The sequence below is a fragment of the Mixophyes fleayi genome, chromosome 9, assembly GCF_038048845.1.
Source record: "Mixophyes fleayi isolate aMixFle1 chromosome 9, aMixFle1.hap1, whole genome shotgun sequence".
Taxonomy (NCBI): domain Eukaryota; kingdom Metazoa; phylum Chordata; class Amphibia; order Anura; family Limnodynastidae; genus Mixophyes; species Mixophyes fleayi.
In genome coordinates this window covers 130,967,680-130,988,233 of record NC_134410.1, presented here as the reverse complement: position 1 = coordinate 130,988,233, position 20,554 = coordinate 130,967,680, and the positions used below count along the sequence as shown (strand labels likewise).

General features: G+C 41.2%; 1 protein-coding gene across 1 annotated transcript in view; it reads right to left on the bottom strand.

The window, feature by feature from the left end:
• CACNA1B (calcium voltage-gated channel subunit alpha1 B) overlaps positions 1-20,554 on the bottom strand; it is a 190,788-nt gene that overhangs the window by 27,451 nt on the left and 142,783 nt on the right. The window contains exons 25-36 of the mRNA XM_075185775.1: positions 18,643-18,739; positions 16,769-16,929; positions 16,555-16,692; positions 15,537-15,738; positions 14,192-14,356; positions 12,996-13,106; positions 12,504-12,587; positions 6,252-6,368; positions 5,663-5,728; positions 4,539-4,630; positions 3,931-4,081; positions 2,256-2,383 (exon numbers count right to left, since the gene is read on the bottom strand). Of these exons, the coding sequence (XP_075041876.1) occupies positions 2,256-2,383; positions 3,931-4,081; positions 4,539-4,630; positions 5,663-5,728; positions 6,252-6,368; positions 12,504-12,587; positions 12,996-13,106; positions 14,192-14,356; positions 15,537-15,738; positions 16,555-16,692; positions 16,769-16,929; positions 18,643-18,739 (1,512 nt within the window). The remainder of the gene's footprint in view (positions 1-2,255; positions 2,384-3,930; positions 4,082-4,538; positions 4,631-5,662; positions 5,729-6,251; positions 6,369-12,503; positions 12,588-12,995; positions 13,107-14,191; positions 14,357-15,536; positions 15,739-16,554; positions 16,693-16,768; positions 16,930-18,642; positions 18,740-20,554) is intronic.

The following is a 20,554-nucleotide window of genomic DNA, read 5'->3' as shown; positions in this document are numbered from 1 at the left end:
ACAGTCCACATCAAAGACTCAAGATTGGGGTAACTATAGTCAGCAACGTAAAAATGTTTTATATGCAAGAAGAGAGGTCATCTAAACGTGGGCTGCCGAGTTTGGAAAGTTAGAATGAATCAAAGAACGTCAAAGACGATGACAACACTTCAGGTATTGAGGATGGGATGGGATGTGACACCATCCATGACACCGAAAACACGAGTCATAGGACTAATCTGAATTCATTCTCTCACCTTGACTAAAGCAAGGAAATGAGTTACCGCAGCTAATGGACAGTACATGACCTCAGGGGGGAATAGGGGAAGCCGCACAGAAGATAACCGTGGGACATCATGACAACAAAACGGTCCTTCTCAATGGTGACATTGAAGAGAAGTTGTAGATATGCCAGAAGAAGGGCTTGTTTGCAAGTTTCCATGATCATTCTATGGACTCAGGACAAGGAACTCTGAGATAAACAAGGTTTTGTTAGCGGAAAGGTCCACACAAAGTCAAGCTGCCCCAGGCTTGTGCTCCAAGTGTAAGGAAGAAAATGGATGGACCTGTTTCTCAATGTGACTGATCTGATCCCAGGAAGAGAAAGAAATCACAAGTAACGTTCTCAACAAACACTTTGAAACTAAGGACACGGTAAATGTGAAATACTACTGGGAAATTTAGATTCATAGAGAATCAAATGTGAGAGGTCTACTCAGAGTGTGAAGATCAGGGCAGTCAGTTTGGGATGGGAGAAACCAAAGATGCATTAACACAGATGGATACAGCCGACCTGAAGTTGGAAAAAGATGATCTTCTAACAACGAGAGATACAGACAAACAGTGGGTGGTGTTGTTATTCATGGAAGCAACTCCCAATATTGCAGTCGCCATGAGAATTCTCAGTAGATGTGCAAGTAAACCTCGCCAAAGACAATGAAATGCAGTCAAGAGAGTCAATATCTTAAGACTTAAGAGATATCAGCAGAAGATGACCTTAAACTTACAGGCTATGTGGACATGGATTGGGCTGGTGACTTCAGTGGTCACAAGTCAACAGGTGGTTGGTTATTCAATCTTCTGGTCCAGCAGAAAGAAAGTGCCAGTCTAGAGAGGCAGAATCATTTTCATACTATTCAAGAGGTTGGTTGTGCCCGTTGGTAGAGGACTTTGGAGAGCCAACAGCTCAACCAACAATGATATTTGAAGACAACCAACGGAACATCGAGCTTTCAAATAGTGAGAAGATGATTGCTAGGACTAAGCATGTTGATATTACACACCACCACCTAGGTGACCTAGTGAATCCTGATGTGATTGTCTTTGTATACTGTGAGACTGACAAGATGAAAGTTGTTGCTTCGACTGAGCCACTACCAAGACCCAAGCTTGGAGAACTCGGAACCGACATGGGACTTACATGATAAGAGTGTAGTGTAAGAGGCGCTGCTAGACAATTATGTCATGTAGCATCACGTAGATGTTGCTCGTGGCTTCAGTAAAGTAATAGTCTGTATGTAATGAAGAATGCATAGGACACGTCTCCACTTTGTAGGCCTCGGGCACTCATTACATTATGCGGACAAAACAAATTACAATATAGTTATTTTATGATGAATATGCCAAATGAAAACTCCCATAATTCACCAGTGTTTTTGATTAGCAAGCCCCGTACTCGCTGCTTTATAGGTACCCAAATTTCTGAGCCATTGGGGAACACAATGATGGCTGCCATTCAATATTCTTACCTCTGCTGGTATAAAAGTTACATAAAGCACCAATATATAATCTCCCCAGACAGTTCCATATCTCTGAGATGTGATATATTTGTATGCACTATACATAATTCCCCATCATACAATCATATTTGTTACTATGAACCCTCCTCCCTGCGATGATGTTCTTGAAGTGAACACAGAAGAGCAGCTTTTCTTTCTGTTACTCCCCAAGACGGAGATTGGCAATGTTTGGCGCTCTACCTGTTGCTGAATTCCCATGATGCTCAGCAGTTAGGCACAAAGGGTGGAATGTAGGACGCTGTTTATAGAACGCATGATGTGGACTCAGATTTTGGCACAACCCGTTATTTCATTATACACAAAATAAAACTTAATATGTATCCCTCTGGCCCACTGATAGCCGATTGTTACATACAAGGACTAGTTGCTGCTCCTTTCCAACCTGACCCCTTACCAGATTCTGGAGGTTTATAAAATGTACATGTCATATGTACATATCATTGGTAAAACACAGCCATATAACACAGGTGAACATACCAGGCAGCCGGGTCATACTCTGCCCAGACGCGGATAAATTCGTCCAGGTGATGGGGGCCCAGGATGGAGGAGTCTCGTGTTAGGTACTCGAAATTATCCATGATGACAGCCACAAAGAGATTGAGCATCTACTCGGGACAGAAGGAGAGAGGAAGAGGTGACACACCAGAGAACAGGGCAGGTAAAATGACAGAGAGGAACAGGAGATGTCACGATGACATTATAAGACTGATCTCTGTGTAACCAGAATATCAGGAGATTCATAACCATATAACGAGCAGCAATAGACAATCATAAACAGACATGTAACCATCTTGGCCATTTCAATGATTGAGATGTATGATAAAATGCCCTCTGGTACCCAGCTGGCCGGTTGTTTCAGACTCTGTGCTGACTGTCTGGGCACAAATACAGGACCAATGCCAATGTTTACAGCTGCCACATTCCTCCAACATTTATCTCTAATGTTATGTTCATTGCTCACAGGTTGGCCATAGTGTGTCTGTCTCTCACTATTATCTCATAGGTTGGCCATTGTGTGTCTGTCTCCCACTATTATCTCATAGGTTGGCCATAGTGTGTCTGTCTCCCACTATTATCTCATAGGTTGGCCATTGTGTGTCTGTCTCCCACTATTATCTCATAGGTTGGCCATAGTGTGTCTGTCTCCCACTATTATCTCATAGGTTGGACATCATGTGTCTGTCTCCCACTATTATCTCATAGGTTGGGCATCATGTGTCTGTCTCTCACTATTATCTCATAGGTTGGCCATTGTGTGTCTGTCTCCCACTATTATCTCATAGGTTGGCCATAGTGTGTCTGTCTCCCACTATTATCTCATAGGTTGGTCATTGTGTGTCGGTCTCTCACTATTATCTCATAGGTTGGCCATTGTGTGTCTGTCTCCCACTATTATCTCATAGGTTGGCCATAGTGTGTCTGTCTCCCACTATTATCTCATAGGTTGGCCATTGTGTGTCTGTCTCCCACTATTATCTCATAGGTTGGCCATAGTGTGTCTGTCTCCCACTATTATCTCATAGGTTGGCCATTGTGTGTCTGTTTCCCACTATTATCTCATAGGTTGGCCATTGTGTGTCTGTCTCTCACTATTATCTCATAGGTTGGTCATTGTGTCTCTGTCTCTCACTATTATCTCATAGGTTGGTCATTGTGTGTCGGTCTCTCACTATTATCTCATAGGTTGGCCATTGTGTGTCTGTCTCTAACTATTATCTCACAGGTTGGTCATTGTGTGTCTGTCTCTCACTATTATCTCATAGGTTGGCCATTGTGTGTCTGTCTCTCACTATTATCTCATAGGTTGGTCATTGTGTCTCTGTCTCGCGCTATTATCTCATAGGTTGGTCATTGTGTGTCCGTCTCTCGCTATTATCTCATAGGTTGGTCATTGTGTGTCGGTCTCTCACTATTATCTCATAGGTTGGCCATTGTGTGTCTGTCTCTCACTATTATCTCATAGGTTGGCCATTGTGTGTCTGTCTCTCACTATTATCTCACAGGTTGGTCATTGTGTCTCTGTCTCGCGCTATTATCTCATAGGTTGGTCATTGTGTGTCGGTCTCTCGCTATTATCTCATAGGTTGGTCATTGTGTGTCTGTCTCTCACTATCATTTCACAATGTTGGTCATTGTGGCACTATTAACTCACCAGAAACGAGCACAGGAAGATAAACGAGACAAAATAAAAATAGGCGAAGTCGCTGCCACATTTATCGTTGGTGTTGCCGGAGCGCGGGTCACATGGTCTGTTGCTGAGACAAGAGAGCATAATTTCGTGCCAGCCTTCTCCAGTGGCGCTCCTAGAAGTGGGTGAGGTGGGGGGGGATGACACACATAAACACAGCGTAATTGTATATACTGCACACAAACATCACAATCTTATCTAACTTTGTATAACTTGTATCAGCAGATAGATCTATTGTTAGTGGTCATTATATGGCAACTAGAATATTATTGCTTCAATATGAAAATACATTTATAATCTTGTCATCTGCGTTAGGTATATGGAAACAGGACACAAGTGAATAAACTTAAAAAGACGACCATCTTAACGCAGATTGATACGGTGCTCGGAAACATGGGCACATTTGCTCAGAGAAAGGTCATTCGTAAACGACCCTGTGTGTGCGCCTCCTGTAGATCCCAACAGAGAGCCAATCCGAGCATGGAATTACAGATAACAGATGCTGCACGTGAAACTTTTGGGTCTACTGTAACGATTCAGACATTACACAAGATAGAGATGAAAGGATTTACCGAAACAGGAGCATCAGGGCTTGGAAAAAAGTGCGAAAGTTATTGTGTCCATTGATCGCACTGTCGTCAACCAGAGCGATGTTCCCAAACACCTGAAAACAGAAAAGAAATAAAAAAATATATATATATATACACTATATAACTCATAAAGACTGTCTTTGGCAATCTCCACCCAACAGACCCTACAAAACAAGCATGGCTTACTGCATTGGGGGCACGACCATGACAAAATACGTATTAGCTTTTGGGCATCAATAAGACTTCAAAAACCTTTATAATACAGGAAACATCTCCCCGCCTCACGTACGTAACAAAAACAAAAACAGTTGCTTAAACACGCACACAAAAGCATAACAGCCAATCACAAGCCAGGTCCGCTATTGCTGAATCACTTTCATCATTATCATCCACTATTTGTATCAGCCCGTGATTACTATATATATATATATATATATATATATATATATATATATATATATATATATATATATATATATGTATGTAAGTGCCCCAGTCTGCAGCTGTTCCGAATTGGGCACTACGCTTATGTAAGAACTCCAAACGGGCGTAAGTGCCAGGATCACGCAACTCCACATAGACGCATATATACGTGTAGCCATTGGGCACGCACAGACTGATGTTACTGGCATAGTGCTCACTCTGCTGAGCCCCTAAAAGTTCACAGATATTTCCAGGGATGGCAGAAGGTTTATCTCATCCAGTTACCCTGGGACAGATAGTCCACCAAGCGTCTTATAAAGTGAGAGCGGGAGCAGCCCCCCCCCATCTGAACCGTCACAGTCCGCAGTCTATCTGCCGCCCACTCACCGTGCCTTCTGCCTCAGTAATGTCGCTGGTTACTAGTGAGGTCAGAGGCTTCATCCACATGAATGTTGTTTCATACCGCAAAATAGCCACCTTGGCGACAAGTACACTTTAAGGGACCTGCGTCTGTAATTACTTACAGGAACTGCCTTCCTGTCTGTCCCTTATTTGTTTTACTGAAATTGAACCAACATATTTTTAAAGTGACAAGAAAACGATAACAAGTGTTATCTAGATATTTAACGTTGTTTTTTACATGTCAGTTACCAAATGAGTGACTTTATGGCTACGTATCTTACCTGCATGCCAATGATGGCGTAGATGAAGAACAGCATCGCGATGAGAAGACAGACGTACGGCAGAGCCTGTGGACAGAGAGGAGACCACATGTGGTTACTGTGGATATGTTCATAATGAAAACACAAATTTCCTTCCCAGTTTATCATAAAATATCCCTATTTTCCCAGCAAGGCACCAGTGGAGTGAACTGCGAGATAGAGTGGATTTAGAACTGTCCACCAATCACAGCTACTATGGGGTCAAAAGCGCGACGGTCGTTGGGACTGGTGGAAATTGTGGTCGGCAAGGACCACTTCTGACTGTGTCATCCAACTGCACAAATTGTGCGATTTTACCAGATTGTATGATCTTACCAAATTGTACAAGTTTACAAAATTGTGCAAGTTTACCAAATTGTATGTGATCTTAACAACTTGTTAGAGTTTACCAAATTCTAGGATTTTGACAAACTGGACATAGATCAATGTGCTTGGTTCCTGGGTTGAGTGGCTGGTTCTGCCAATCTATGGGTGTCTTTATTCTATTATATGACCAATGAGATTAAGCTGAAGGAACATTTTTCAGATAACAATGGCTATGTGGCCTAACCTTGAATGACTGTACAAAGGTCCAGAGAAGGATTCGGATGGTGTAGCCTTGACGTAACAGTTTAATCAACCGGGCAGCTCGGAAGAGTCGCAAGAAACTCAAGTTGATGAAATTTTCCTGGAGCAGAAGGAGAGATGTTGTCATTGGTAATCTGGTCCAACCACCAATTGGCTCACAACGTCCCCAAGAGCCCCACCCCGGTAAGTCAAGCCCATCTCACACCATTCCATTCTCAAGCAGAACACTTGCAGATTGTACGTCAACACCAGATCCAATCACATGCAAGCTGCCTCCCTCCAATCATATTCGCTGGTAGACCCCAATACACTGAGATCTGTCTCTATTTACAAGGAGAGCTTTGAGGACATTCCTTTGGCGGTAAGTTCCTGTGCACACAGATTACTCTTTGGTTCCATGAAGCACCTGGCCAAAGTCTTTAGAAGATCATTATCTATTTTATATATCTTACAGAAAGGAGCTATTGTCAATATAGGGATTTATTTGAGCTTGCTCTTCAGTTTTAAATTAAACTATGTTTTAGAACTTGTTGGTCATTTATTTTTTATTTTTTCTATTGTATTATCCCATGTTTTTCTGAAAAACCACTAGCAATCTACCCCTCCCAGCCCCCGGGCCGTCTCCTAAATAGCCCCTGACTCTCTTCCCACTTAGTCACATGAGCTGAGTACTAAAAGCGCAAGCAGATGCCGCAGACCAACAGATGACAATCTGACAGTAAAGCTGAGAGAGTGGTCTGGAATAAAATGAAATAAAACAAACAAAAATAGTGAATAAAAGATAGGAAATATGCAGCAAAAATGGGAAAAAGAGTCAACTAATGGTGAGATGTTTATAATGAGTGTAATCATCAATACTTCTCCGATTCCACCGATCATCAATATGAGACCATTCTGATGGCAAATTACACATTTGCTTTATAGGGGTAATCTAATTTCTGTGTTTGGGAGATGAAGCTCTTCTCTGATTGGAGAATTCTTAAGATAGCCCTTTGAGGCGGGGCAGGAGGCTTTAATTATAACTGGTGCACGGGTAACTGGCAAAAAGTTTGCATAACCCATAGCAACCAATCGGGTGTTTGCTTACTCCATCAGAAAATGACGGTCAGGATGTGATTGGTTGGCGTAGATTAGAAAACCTTTTCTCAGTTATCTGTAGACCAGTTCCCGGATATATCCTCCTGGGAGATGCCGTCATCCCCAATCCTGAGAGCTCATTAACAACGTTCTGCTGTCCATCAATGACTCTGAGATGTATAATGAGTGAACTGACAGAAACTCATGTAACGATAAAGCGTTGTAACATTTTATTGGTATAGAGTGAGAGCGCAGATAGCGTAATTGTTTTTTTTTATTTGATGTGAAAATGTAATATAGTTGCACAATATATTTTCTTAGAAAAAAAATATATATATAGACGTCTCGTTGTTTAATACCGTTTAACGTGCTTGGTGTTTTGAACAATGTAATTTCCTGTATAGATGAGAGTCCCTGATGCTATTAGTGTCTATGAAGAGGCTTAGTCAAAGGCACAAATAGCAACTTTATAAACAAATCACTATACAACACTATAGTCAAAACTATGTACGTTTGTCTACTGAAACAAATTGTAGTGGGGCATTACATGGTATTTTACACAATTATAAAACTATATTTGGGTGCCAAAAAATTAACTTTTTTTTATAATATATATTCAGGGTACTCTAGTTTTTTCCAGGACAGGCTTGATATCTGGTTTGAGTCAAGGGGTGTGGCCTAACAAATCAAGGCGTGTCAGGACTGATGAGGGGGTGTGACCTATTTTGCTCCTATCAGTACAGGCGTAGCTGTTACTATTGCAAACATTACATTTGGAGGAACCATTTTCTAGGGCAGAGTCCAAGTTGAGCTGGATTAGTGAGAATATGTCATGAATCTCGTGATATCAGTGTGTCCCTGTTTTAAAATAACGTGATCCCACATCTTACCGAAGGACGCTCGCCCCTCTAGCTGGGGATGAACATTTTTTTGTGGCTTCCATCTCTCTAAAATATCCTCGTCAGTAGAATTTGCTTCCTTCGTGTCCTATGCTGGGTCACATGACCCATCCCACCTACAAATGACCCCTGCGTATATTGCGCCATGCAGCGGCCGCTGTTACATGCGGAGGAACAGAAGTCACTGTCATGTAGACACTTCTAAGACTACCTGAAAAACTCCTTCCCCCCCACCTGACCCCTACACTGACCTCTGTTCCTCTTTCCAGGGGGGTGGGTTACATTCAGGCTTGGTGAGGTTTGAGGAGAAGGCGTGTGCTGAGCAATCCCAATAATATCTAATAAACACATTATCCTGAAACTATAAAAGTCTTTCCAGCAGCAAAAGAGATGAAACTTTTACTGGTCCAGATCTGTCTGCAGATCACTGGTTCTGTCTTATATCTGACACATTGTAGCAAACTCCACTTTTGTTCCTCGATTTCTCCCACTTGTCCTTATATCATTGTTTCTGGGGCGTCCTGTTGAGGAAACAGCCATTTCTGGAGTTCCAGACGACTATGAAATAAACAGCTGGACTATAAGATAATGGATATCTGGTCTGAGGATCTTCAGATCAACAATATTTATATAATCATCATCAACATCTATTTATATAGCGCTTTACTTAGATAATGTAATTCCAACTAACACCCAACTTTTTCATTTGTGTTCGTTATTGGAATCTCTTTTAAAAAATTTCTGAACTAACAATTTGACATTAATCACTGACGTTTGTAACTGCAAAGTGTTTTACTAATCTTACTGATGTCACTAGCCATGAAAATGGGAGTACTTCTCTTACTGCTTTATATATAGCGGAGAGTCCTCATGGTATTTTCTAACTCATATACTTTTCAAGCAGGAGCCACTGATTCCTATCTTGCACTGATGAGCTCTACCAAATTTGCACCCAGAACTCTGGGGGAAGTTTTGTCCGTCACTCTTTGGGTCTGAGGGATAATGCTATTTGTTATAAACTAGTTATGAAAACATCAATATCTTCCATTGTAAGAAGCCTCTCACTGTATAAAATAGTAATTAAAAATTATACAACTGTATTGATTGTCTTAAAATATTGACTCTGCAAAACGTTCATCATCAAAATACAAATATTTAAAAAACGTTCTACAACCTGCCAAAATAAACCCCCCTATATTTGGTTTCCAACGTTTATTTAGCAACGAAGAGCTTTGGTTAAATCTGTTATTGTTTAAAATATAAAGATCATCCAACGAGTGCCAAATGCGTTTCTCCATCGTCTCACCAGGTTTTCTCCCGTAAACAAGTGCGGTCTAACAATGCGTCTCATTTAAATCCCTCGCATAAGGCGGCTATGTTCAGATATTAACTGTTGCAAAATCCATCTGACAGAGTTTTCAAAAGCACCGAAAGTTTAAACAATTCAGTTTTCTGCAGATTTAGAAAAAAGGACATTTGCGGCGTGTTGTAAGAACGCCAGTATACACAGGCGTAATCCTCTCGTACGCCAAGATCCTCATTCTCTGATCCTTTTGCTGCTGAAAGATTTATCCAACAGAGGTAATCTAAAACGTTACTTTCGTGTGTGATATTCAGAGAGCGGCGTCAGTCGCCCGACGCTGAAACCCCTGCGCCCCCAACCTTTAAATTGCTCAGCACAGAAACCACCTTCTACGACAGATGCATTCGCGTGATGCGTCATATAAAACCAAGCAAGGGAACCGGTGGGGGAAGGGGGGCAAAAATAAGACTGGAAAAATACCAAATGGAACCAACCGTATTCTAGGTATGACGTTGTCATGGGTGATTTTAGTGGTACACAGTACACGCGTGTTGCAGGTAATACAACATACAAAGACGGAGGGTATGGGAAGGGGGGGGGTAGAGTTTTTCCGCATTGTATGTTGATTGAGAAGCATGAGTCGGCAGGCCGTGAAATAAACAAAAAAGAAATGAATAAAAGACACAGTGACTTAGACACATACGCACAAAAAGATGAATTAAATTAAACTGGTCGAAGACAAATCATCAACTGAGTTTTTTGCTTTGGATGATTGTGAGCAAAAATATAGCTGTTCAAAACCATATTTTGAAGTTAGTTTACAACATTGGGTATCACAAAATATGAATTCAGCCTTAGGAGAGCGCAGGGTTAACAGATGATAAGATGACCCACCCAAAAAAACAAAGCAATGTGATTTTTTTAGTGAACAAAGACAAGTTCGCTTACAGTTATCTTAACTCAATATGAAGTGTTTCGTTTTGGGTCCATTTCCTCTTTAACGCCCTCTGGCAATATAATATCATTATTTGTAGAATCACCTGACTACAATGTAAATGGCGGCATTCTCAGCAATGAGAGTAATATACTGTACTTCTAATTTAATTACTAGAAAAATAATTACATTTTGTGAATAAGGGGAATTTCAAATCTAGTCTCCTGAAAACGTTCTTATGTTTAAAACAATCCATGATGTTTTTTTAAAGAATGTATTCTTTCGCCAAACCAAATAATTATTTTACCGTTTTTTTCATGAAAAATTGCCCACTGGGGGGCGCTCTTCCCTTGGAGTCAATGGATGACATTTCAAATACATGTAACCGGCCACTAATGTAAAAGAATCGTGATAAACTTTGGGTTCTATCTACAGATTGAATGATGTTCATTGGTTTTACTGAACATTTATAGAAGAATAACGTTTAAACCGCCCCAGTTATGATTAGTGTATTATAGTTCATTTGCCTTAATAAGCAGAAAATTCTGAGACTGGAATCGTCCCAATGATGTTTCAGTGAATCTTCTAACAATGGAGATTAATTGTAAATTTCCTTATCACAATACTCTCAATGACATATTTTTCTATGACCAATTAAGCCTTATGTATCTTTGTAATTAGCGCACCGCGGGATGCGGGAGAAGAATAATATGGATTTGGTATGTGTCCATATTGGCAGGGGAATCACTCTGTGGCCCCTGGGCCGTTGGATCATTAGATTATATTATTATTGGAAACATTATTATATAATATCATTAATATCATGGTCTTGGTTGGAGTGGATACCGTTTCCTGGTCTGATGAAGATACATGAGGCAGTCTTTAATTATTCGTATGGCTAATCGCAATGCAAATGACAAGGCAGCAAGTCAGCGTGAAGGGGGCTTATTACCAGTGTGCGCAAATGTTTTATTCTGTTTCAATGATTTAATCTGCAAAAACTCTGCTCCTCTATTTTATCCCGTATGTCTAGACCAGAGATCTCCAAAGTTCAGTCCTCACCTACAGGTCATGTTTTCAGGATTTCCATCTGTAGAAAGAGGTGGGATAATAACTGACATAGCCAAATAACTCACCTGTGCGTGATTAAAGACATCCTGAAAACATGACCTGTTGGTAGCTGCTGAGCAGTGAACTTGGACACCTCTGGTCTAGACGATGCCCCAGATCTGGACAGACAGATTGTTTTCTCTCAGCCCCTAATAGGTAACAAACCACCAACCAACATACACTTGCCTTATACGTCTCCAGAATAGATTGTAAGCTCTTTGGCTCAGCGGGCTCTATCCTGCTGTGTCATGAACCATAAGCATTAATGTCCCTTTGTACCCTAGTGTTTGTATATATAGGGGGGGGCTATTTACAAATAGAGGGAAACACGCAATGTTATTTGAAATCAAGCACATTATATAATTGTGCTAAACAGCTCTCTCCAGCATGTAAAATGCCAACACGCGATGGACTGTTCAGTAGAATACAAGTTTAACTTCAACCTTAAAATTAAGCAAATATATCCAGTCCTTTATACTGTATGTATAGTATTTACTATTACTAAAATGTGACTTACTGTACTGAACACAAAAATAAACTGCGGTACAACAATATACATAATGATGGAGATTCAGAGCAGGACGAGGTCTCGTAGGAGCTGTGCGTGACGGGCGCCTGCGTCTACCTCCGGGAACTATGGGAACTACTATATCACGGATTTCTGCGCAATCAGCGATGTTTCAGGTACCAATCATCCTGCGGAATCTCATCACACAAGGATGTGAACTGAATATCCCCCACTCCCCCCGAATAAATGAGGGGACCATGTATAAAACTCAGTGGTGGTAAAACTGGGGTCTTACGTTCTTTTCTATTTGACTGTCTGTAAAGTTATGGAGGCAGCTGACGGATTGACTAGGTCTGGTCTAGGGCTGGGTGTCTGCTTCTCTGTGTTCAATAAAACTCACTTACCGCTATCTCTGTGAGTAAAATATCTGTTATACTTCCCAAGACCGTGACGAAATCAAACACATTCCAGGCGTCTCGCAGATAGTTCTGTATGAGAAATGGGAGATAATTTATTACATGTGAGAGATGATACCGCAGGTGCTGGTCGGCCAAGCCCTGGGTCATGTATTTCAAAAATGCCGTTCAGAGAGGGGAGGTGGTAGAGCCGGGGGTCCGGACTGTGTAATGTTCCCATCTCAGGTACCAAATCATAGACTGTCACATCTGCTGTGATTAACACACAATCCCCTAATAACAAAGTATCAGCTTGGCAGCCCATGGGAACCAGGTTTGGGGATCTTGGGGTGCAAGTCGGATTTTTCAGTTTGATTTCTGCATAGATCAATACAGAGTCAAGCAACCTGTGGCTGGTCAATTGGTGTGGGACTACAAGTCTCAGCCTACCCTGCCCAACCTACAGTATATATCGAGCTGCCTCCGTAATTAGCTTCTTACCAGAACGCCGAACGCAATGATTTTCAGGATACACTCCAGTGAGAACATCGATGTGAAGATGATATTTAGACATTTCAACATCTCTTCATATGTAGTCGATGCTCCGTAGAACTAGGAAACAAGGAAAGAAATTAAAATATGCATCAACGGTCAGCTAATTGTGAGTCATATCTAACAAGCACCATTGCGGAAAACGGTCACCCAATTAGAATTAGCCAGTAAAAGTTACATTATAGTACTTTGGTCTAGCAAACGTTCCAGTTTGTGTATCTAATTGTATATTCCTAAAGTTTACTATTTATTAAACTTAATTGGTTACCTCTTTACTAAACAAATGGACCCTTTAAAAAGTAATCCATAATATATATATATATATATATATATATATATATATATATATATATATTTATATATATATATACATACATACATACATACACTTGAGGATGCGCTCAGTTCACAGTAAATAAATCAAAACTTGAAAAGCTGTGCATAGCTCATAATTCATAAAACAGCTATAAGAAAAATACAAAACTTAATTGAAGAAGAGATAAAAAAATTATATTAAATGTTTTTTTTCTCATTGTATATATATATAAATATAAACACAGATGGACCTTTAATGAGAGGCAGAAGGGGTTAGTCAGTAACCTTCTGAGTTTTTGAGCTCCTAATATTGAGCTATACCCAAATACAGATTTCCATATAATATATTTCCATATTAGACACTTAGACCTATGTGTGTAGGTTATATATAATGACTCCGCTCCTAGTTAACCCTCTCCAGTCATGATATTCTATCTCCAGGTGATCGCTGCTGTATAACCTGAGAGCAACAGATAAAACTTCTGCTGTTCTTGAAAAAAGGAAATTTGTTCATTATTATTCCAAATCAGCAAGTTGGGGTGTGAGATGGACTTTCACAGACATATGGCATCATCTCTTAAATAATCTTTATTGTAAGCAAAATTGAAAATATGATAAACGTTTGCTCGATTCTTGGATGATGACTTGAATAATAGTTTGACCATTTACCCTGTAATCCCTCTAACTGTTCACTATATAATAAAATCACTGCAAGCAAACTGCATAAAATATTAATTTTCTTTATCATGTATCAAAAACATTAATGTGGTCTATGTGAAATGCGTTAGCACTACAAAGCGCCTGGAGCTACGTATCTACTGAGGTCTTACCTTCATCATGAGCACAATGGTGTTGAGAGCAATCATTACCATGATGAAATACTCGAACGGAGGGGACACCACGAAACGCCACATCTTGTACTGGAACGACTGGCGGTTTTGCGGCATATACCGTGTCAGGGGCTTGGCGCTAATGACAAAGTCGATGCAGGCCCTCTGTGGGGAGACAGAATGTTGAACTGAGAGGTGAAACCTTCGTATGGTGACCCCAGTAGAATTATGACTCCATACTTTTACCGACCGGATTATCTGGGAGATGGGAAGGCAAGATAGCCAAAGTGGGGTTGGGTTGGAGCAATTGCTGGTCAAGCCGTGCTCACCTCGGTAGTGGCATCGACTAGATGAGGCAACTCTGTGCTTATTGTGCTGGGCGGGTCTTATGGCGCAATTTGTATCATGTCTTCACCCATCTTGTAACGATCTCTGGGAGAAATTCTTGCTTTCTCGGAATCTGAGAGGTATCCCCCTAATTTGGGAATATTCGGGACATCCCAGGAGAGTAGGTAACTAGACCTAACACTCACACTTAGGGCCGGATTCATCTTCGGTCAGTGTGCCGACAAGTAACGTGTAGCAGAGAGAACTTACACCCAGATTCAATTAAAAACGTATCTTGAGATACGTTAGGATTTGAACTATGGGTGGGAACTACGGACAAGTTCCAGCGCTCTTTTTTAAACTGCAACTTAGGTAAATGTTGAGTCTCGAACATGAATCAGACCCATAGTTGTAAGACTTCAGGATGGGGCCGTACAAAGCTGCCAACATTTTACAGTTATTTCCAGAAAACACTTTGCTGCTGGGCAGAATAATCTAAATACATGACAAGCGGAGAGGACTACAACCCCCTTCACCATGAGGATGATAATCTTCTTGTATTTAAATATCAATCTTTAGTGAATGACAACTTACTAGTTCTAGAAAACAATAACCGATCATGAATACTGTGTATCACATACACAATAGAAGCAATCATACTGTGACGTTGGTCAATATTAAACAATATGGAAGTTTATAGGGACAAAAACATTTCCAGGAATAAATTCTGAAAACCTGGGACGGTCCCTACACGTGACGGCCACTATTATAGTATATAACTCTCTGTTAGGCCACAGCCTGGGCTAGATTATGTCAATTACGTCTCAAATACAGGTGGTGCTGATATGGCCTCTGGAATATTAGAACCGTCTCTTGCTTTATATATTGAAATCAGATGTAGCCAATTCATGTTTGGAGGACCAATTTCCCTCTCTACATCCTCACTTCCTATTCCCACTGTGGCCAGCCTGGGGGAACCTGTGGGACAAGTTGGTTTGCTGGGACTTGTGGTTCTCACCTCGTTCTTCTCCAGACTGCACTCCGACATGACCTTGTCGCCCTGCTCCTGGAATGTGATGATTATCAGAGCCACAAAGATGTTGACAAAGAAGAAAGGGAAGACCACAAAGTAGACGACGTAAAAGATGGACATCTCCATCCGGAAGCCAGGCGTGGGGCCTTGGTCCTCGTAGGTGGCATCCACAGAGTGTTTGAGGACACTGAAACGGAAACACAGATCATGGTATTTAGTCTCACTGATTGATTCTGAATCTCTCTCTGGCCATCGAGACGTTTCTTAGTTTGCTCTACACCCAATTATCTTACTCCTTCTTTCCATCCTCCTCCGAGCTGCCTCACTATCTATACCCAGGCCTTCGCTTCCCAAGTTTTCTATCTGCTCCCTTCTTCAGATGCTCCCTTTCCATCACAGCCGGGACAAGGAATAGGGAGGTACCCCAAAAAAACTGGGAGTGAAGGATCTGCATGAAAGACCCCCAGTTTCTCTCCTGCAGTCGCGGAAAGAAGATCCGAGTCTCTAGTGTTACGTCTGGACTCGACCACCACCATAGAGGCTGGTTGACAGCTTTCCCGTGTCTTACTAGATTCATTGGAGGGATGCAGACAGACATAAAAAGGATAACATGTGGGTTGTACGCCACGTCTATGCAGCAGATATAAAATAATGTGTATATTTAGAGAGATGAACGTGTCTCGGGTGCCAAAATAACTTATCCTGCAATTACTTTACACCTTCTTCATTCTCTTTTCCCGTTTCTCTCCATTCTTCTGTTCCCCGTCCTGCTCACTCCCCCGATCACCTCTCTCAGACTATGGACTGGCATATTCTATTTTACTGACCACCCTTGATGTCTACTGTTCCAATCATCCAGCTTTCGTCTTCTCCGCTCTCGCTGCCCTCCACTCTTATCATCCTACTCTTAGATAACCCACCACAGTTTCGATATTGGGCTGCATATGGGAGGAAATAGATATAGAACAAATGTCTTGTTACTCTCGAGGAGTGAAGCACTCACTTGGGCCACCCTTCTCCAGTGGAGACAGTGAAGAGAGTCAGCAGAGCCCAGAGGACGTTGTCGTAGTGGAACTCGTATTTCTTCCATTGTCTGGCCTGAGCCCGGACTTCATCATTTTCATAGTTCAAGTACTCGCCCCTGGAAAGAGGGAAAACCATTAGGACATCGCAGATTACAATGTACAGGTCATAATCTCTGACCCGCCAACAAGTACCTGCAATCTTTCTGTAAGTCTTTGGACTCATCCGTGCAGTAAAAGAACTTGCCCTTGAAGAGTTGAACCGCGATGACGGCGAAGATGAACATGAAGAGCATGTAGACGATGAGAATGTTCAACACGTTCTTCAAAGAGTTCACCACACAGTCAAACACCGCCTGGAAAAAGAGACTGAGTCAAGGAAAGGCTGGTGGTATGTGACATGGCAGCCGGCCAAGGCTTGGTGGGACTGAGTGGTACATAACTACAGCAGGTCACTTATAGAACACACAAACCAATCATACATGTAGCTGTCAATCATTTCCACTATTTATTTTAGGGCATATAATGATTGGCAACTCCCCTCCGCAAGCTGAATGAGTAAGATGACCCGCTTGAATGTACTAACCGCTGGCTTTTATAAAACACGAAGCTATAATAGTATTAAATTGTATAATACATCCGTGACATTGAAGCTCACTTGTCGGGCGGACACAGTGGAGGCAGACATTTTTTGAGCATCATAAGAGTGCAGCCTATCAGTTCATTAAGACCTGGTGACATCACTTATTCACTCAGTGAGGCATCCAGCGACGGCAGCCATTCTCACTAGTAACCGGAGGCGCACCATGGAGGCAGCCATCTTTTGGGATGAACCAATGTTTAAATGCAGCTGACATGACTCAATGTCTTCATTGGTTCCTAGTAAAGCAATAGGCCGCATTCTGCCAAGTATTAAGTTATGAGTTCACTTTAATACCTCTATATGGCAGTCCAGCACCTTACAGCGTAGTGAAGGCTTCAGTATTCAGTAATTATATCTATTATACAGGGCTGGATTGCGATTTGTGGGTCCCCCCGCCACAGCGCTGTGACTCTGCAGATCAACAGGAATCAGCGAGATCTCCGGCTGAGGATTCCTTGTGATCCGCACAGTGACCCATTGCTTCATTTTGCGGACAGCTTATGTGACCGTCTTGTGACGCAGGACCAGATAATCGCTCAGGGGACCCAAATTGTGTAAGGGCCCCTGGGGTGACCCTGCCTATAGTCTGGCTCTGGTATTATAAGGAAAAACATATCATCATAAGTAAATTATATTTACTCACAGATGTAAACGACAAGGATATAACAGTATAAAGATCTATCCATTACTACCTCCCATGTTTACATACCGGTCATGGGACACAGAAGTGACTTTTAGACAGTAATGGGATCGTTATATCTCATGAATCACAAGTTCGAAAGAGGGGAAATGACTTTATAAAGTGATCTTCATATCCAGGCGTGTTTAACCTTTAGTGACTATTATAAATTGCATCGCAGAACCCTTTCACAACGCACCGCGTGACATCACTAATCTACAGATATAGGGATTATTTCAATTTTATTTCTACATATATTAATGTCACATATAATCTATTATTACAGTATTAAACAATTATCCAGTGAGTATAAACATGTGGCGTAGGCCCTAGTTATTTACTGATTCATTCATATAATCTAGAGCAGAGGTTTTGCTCTCCAGCTGCCGTTTAACTACAAGGCCAAAGACTGGTGTGGCATGCTGATACTTGTAGTTCTTGAGCAGCTGGAAAGCCACTGGTTCCCTAACCTCTGATCAACCGCAATGTGGACTTTAATCCCACCCTGTGATACCGGACAATTAATATCTGGAGTTTGGATTCTAGCGTCCGATACATAAAACACTACCTGGATTATACAAGACCCGACGCATAGTGGGAATCAACAGCCAGATATTAGCTCTCATCTACCCAGCTTCAGCGTGATTAAAGCTGAAATCTGATTGGTTGCCCCGGGTTACAGTACCTCTGTCCTTGCAACATGGTGCTATATAAAGACACAGTAAAAGACACAAAGACACATCCAACCTTTAACTTGGGCAGCCGCTTGATGGTTTTCAGAGGCCGAAGGACACGTAGGACTCGTAGAGATTTAATGGTGTTGAGATCTTTTCCTTTGTTCCCTCTATAGAGGACAGACAGAGGGACATCAGTCAGTATAGACAACACCAGGTGAGAGGCATCCAGGAGAATCGTCCAATCCATGCTCTGAATTCCTCACCCTTAGAAGGGATCTGCCCCGGTATGTGGATGAATAATGCACCAGGGTCGTCTTTAGGCCAAAAATGTTTACTTATAATACAGAGAAACACATTATAAAACTACATGGTAAAAGAAATATATCTCCTGCACTCTCTGCAGATTTGCTTTTAAGAATTTAGTCTGATCTGCTGAGGCAAAATGTAATCCCATCCATAGACATAATTGGAAGAGCGCCCCCCAGTGGTTACGTTATTATTAGATATTATTACCGCGATGAATCGGTTGTCTAATGATGTGAGAACAACAAGATAATTCTTCCTCTCAGAGAGATTTCCTGCGCTAATTAGTCCGACATCATTATAAGTCATCTTTAAGCTCTGGGAAAAAAATCTTAAACGTGAGTCTCTCAATGCGCTAGAAGGTTTCTTATAAAATGTCAGTGTCCTTCAGTGTAAGTAGGACTACTAGTTTCAGGGTTGCCAAATATCAGTAAATTTACTGACAGTTAAAAGCAGACTTATTAACTTGTATACAATACAATAGCATTAATCATTGTTTTTTATTGTGCAATGACAACAGATTGAATGTGGGATCTCACGTCTTTATTATTATCACTAATTGATTGTTGTTTGAGCCGTGAAATAATAAAAAAAAACTTAAGTATTTTACTTCTTCTATGATTATGAATCAATTTCTTAATTAAATGTTGTCAATCTCATTTACTGAGTAAACTGAGGGGACTCCAATGTCGAAAAGTTATTTATTAAAGGGGTTCCCCACCTTCAGACACACTGAATTATTATATTGTTCATGCCCTTCACCAACATTGACTAAATTTATTGCTACATCTTCCAGGCTTCTGTGTTTCTCAGCCATCTCTTTATAACAGCAGGCAGAGCTGTTTATTCCCGTGTGCCCTTGTATACCACACATTTCTGCTCTGCCCTCTCTAGAGAGCAGAAACGTGTCTGTCTGCTCCACTGTCTCTGGGCTGCACCAAGAAAACAGCTTTATATTATATCCCAGGTCTCCAAAAATAAACACTTCTACTGCTCATATGAATACATGGATGAAGAGCACAGAATACATTTAGCGCACATTAATGCCCTTTAAGAAGATATTGCCTGAAAACACAAAACAGTTTATAGCTGTTGAGAATCCATCATGTTCAAAGTTGCAATATATTTTGATGCCACTAGATGGCGATGCTGGCCTGGCCAAGCTGTGGCTCTACAGGTGTGGTAAAACTACAAACCCCAGCATGCTTTGCCAGTATATAGAATGCCCATGCTGGGACTTGTAGTTTCACAAGATCTAGAGAGCCACAGGTTGGTCTAATGTAAAACTGATGTAGGTAAGAATGAATATTTGGGATGCAACCTTAAATGGAAAGATGTTAGAAGCTTGAATGTGATTGGTCACAAGTATTTGGGCATAGTGGGTTTTATTCCATTGGTGTCTATGGATAATTTCTCATTATTCTGTAAGTTAGGAAAGTATTTTATATATAGAAGAATTCTCAAATTACATTCTCTGTATTATAAGTTTAGACATCACTGGCTAAAGATATATGCAGGTTCAATGGCTAGGAGACAGACAGCAGTCCAGGATTTAAGGATTTCCTTGAGCCTATGCATGAAATAGTGGATCAGTTCAGGTAAGTCCTGACAATGTACACTGGATTTACACAGATCAGATCCTGATAAAAGAAAATGGTCATCCTAACATGTGATGTCAC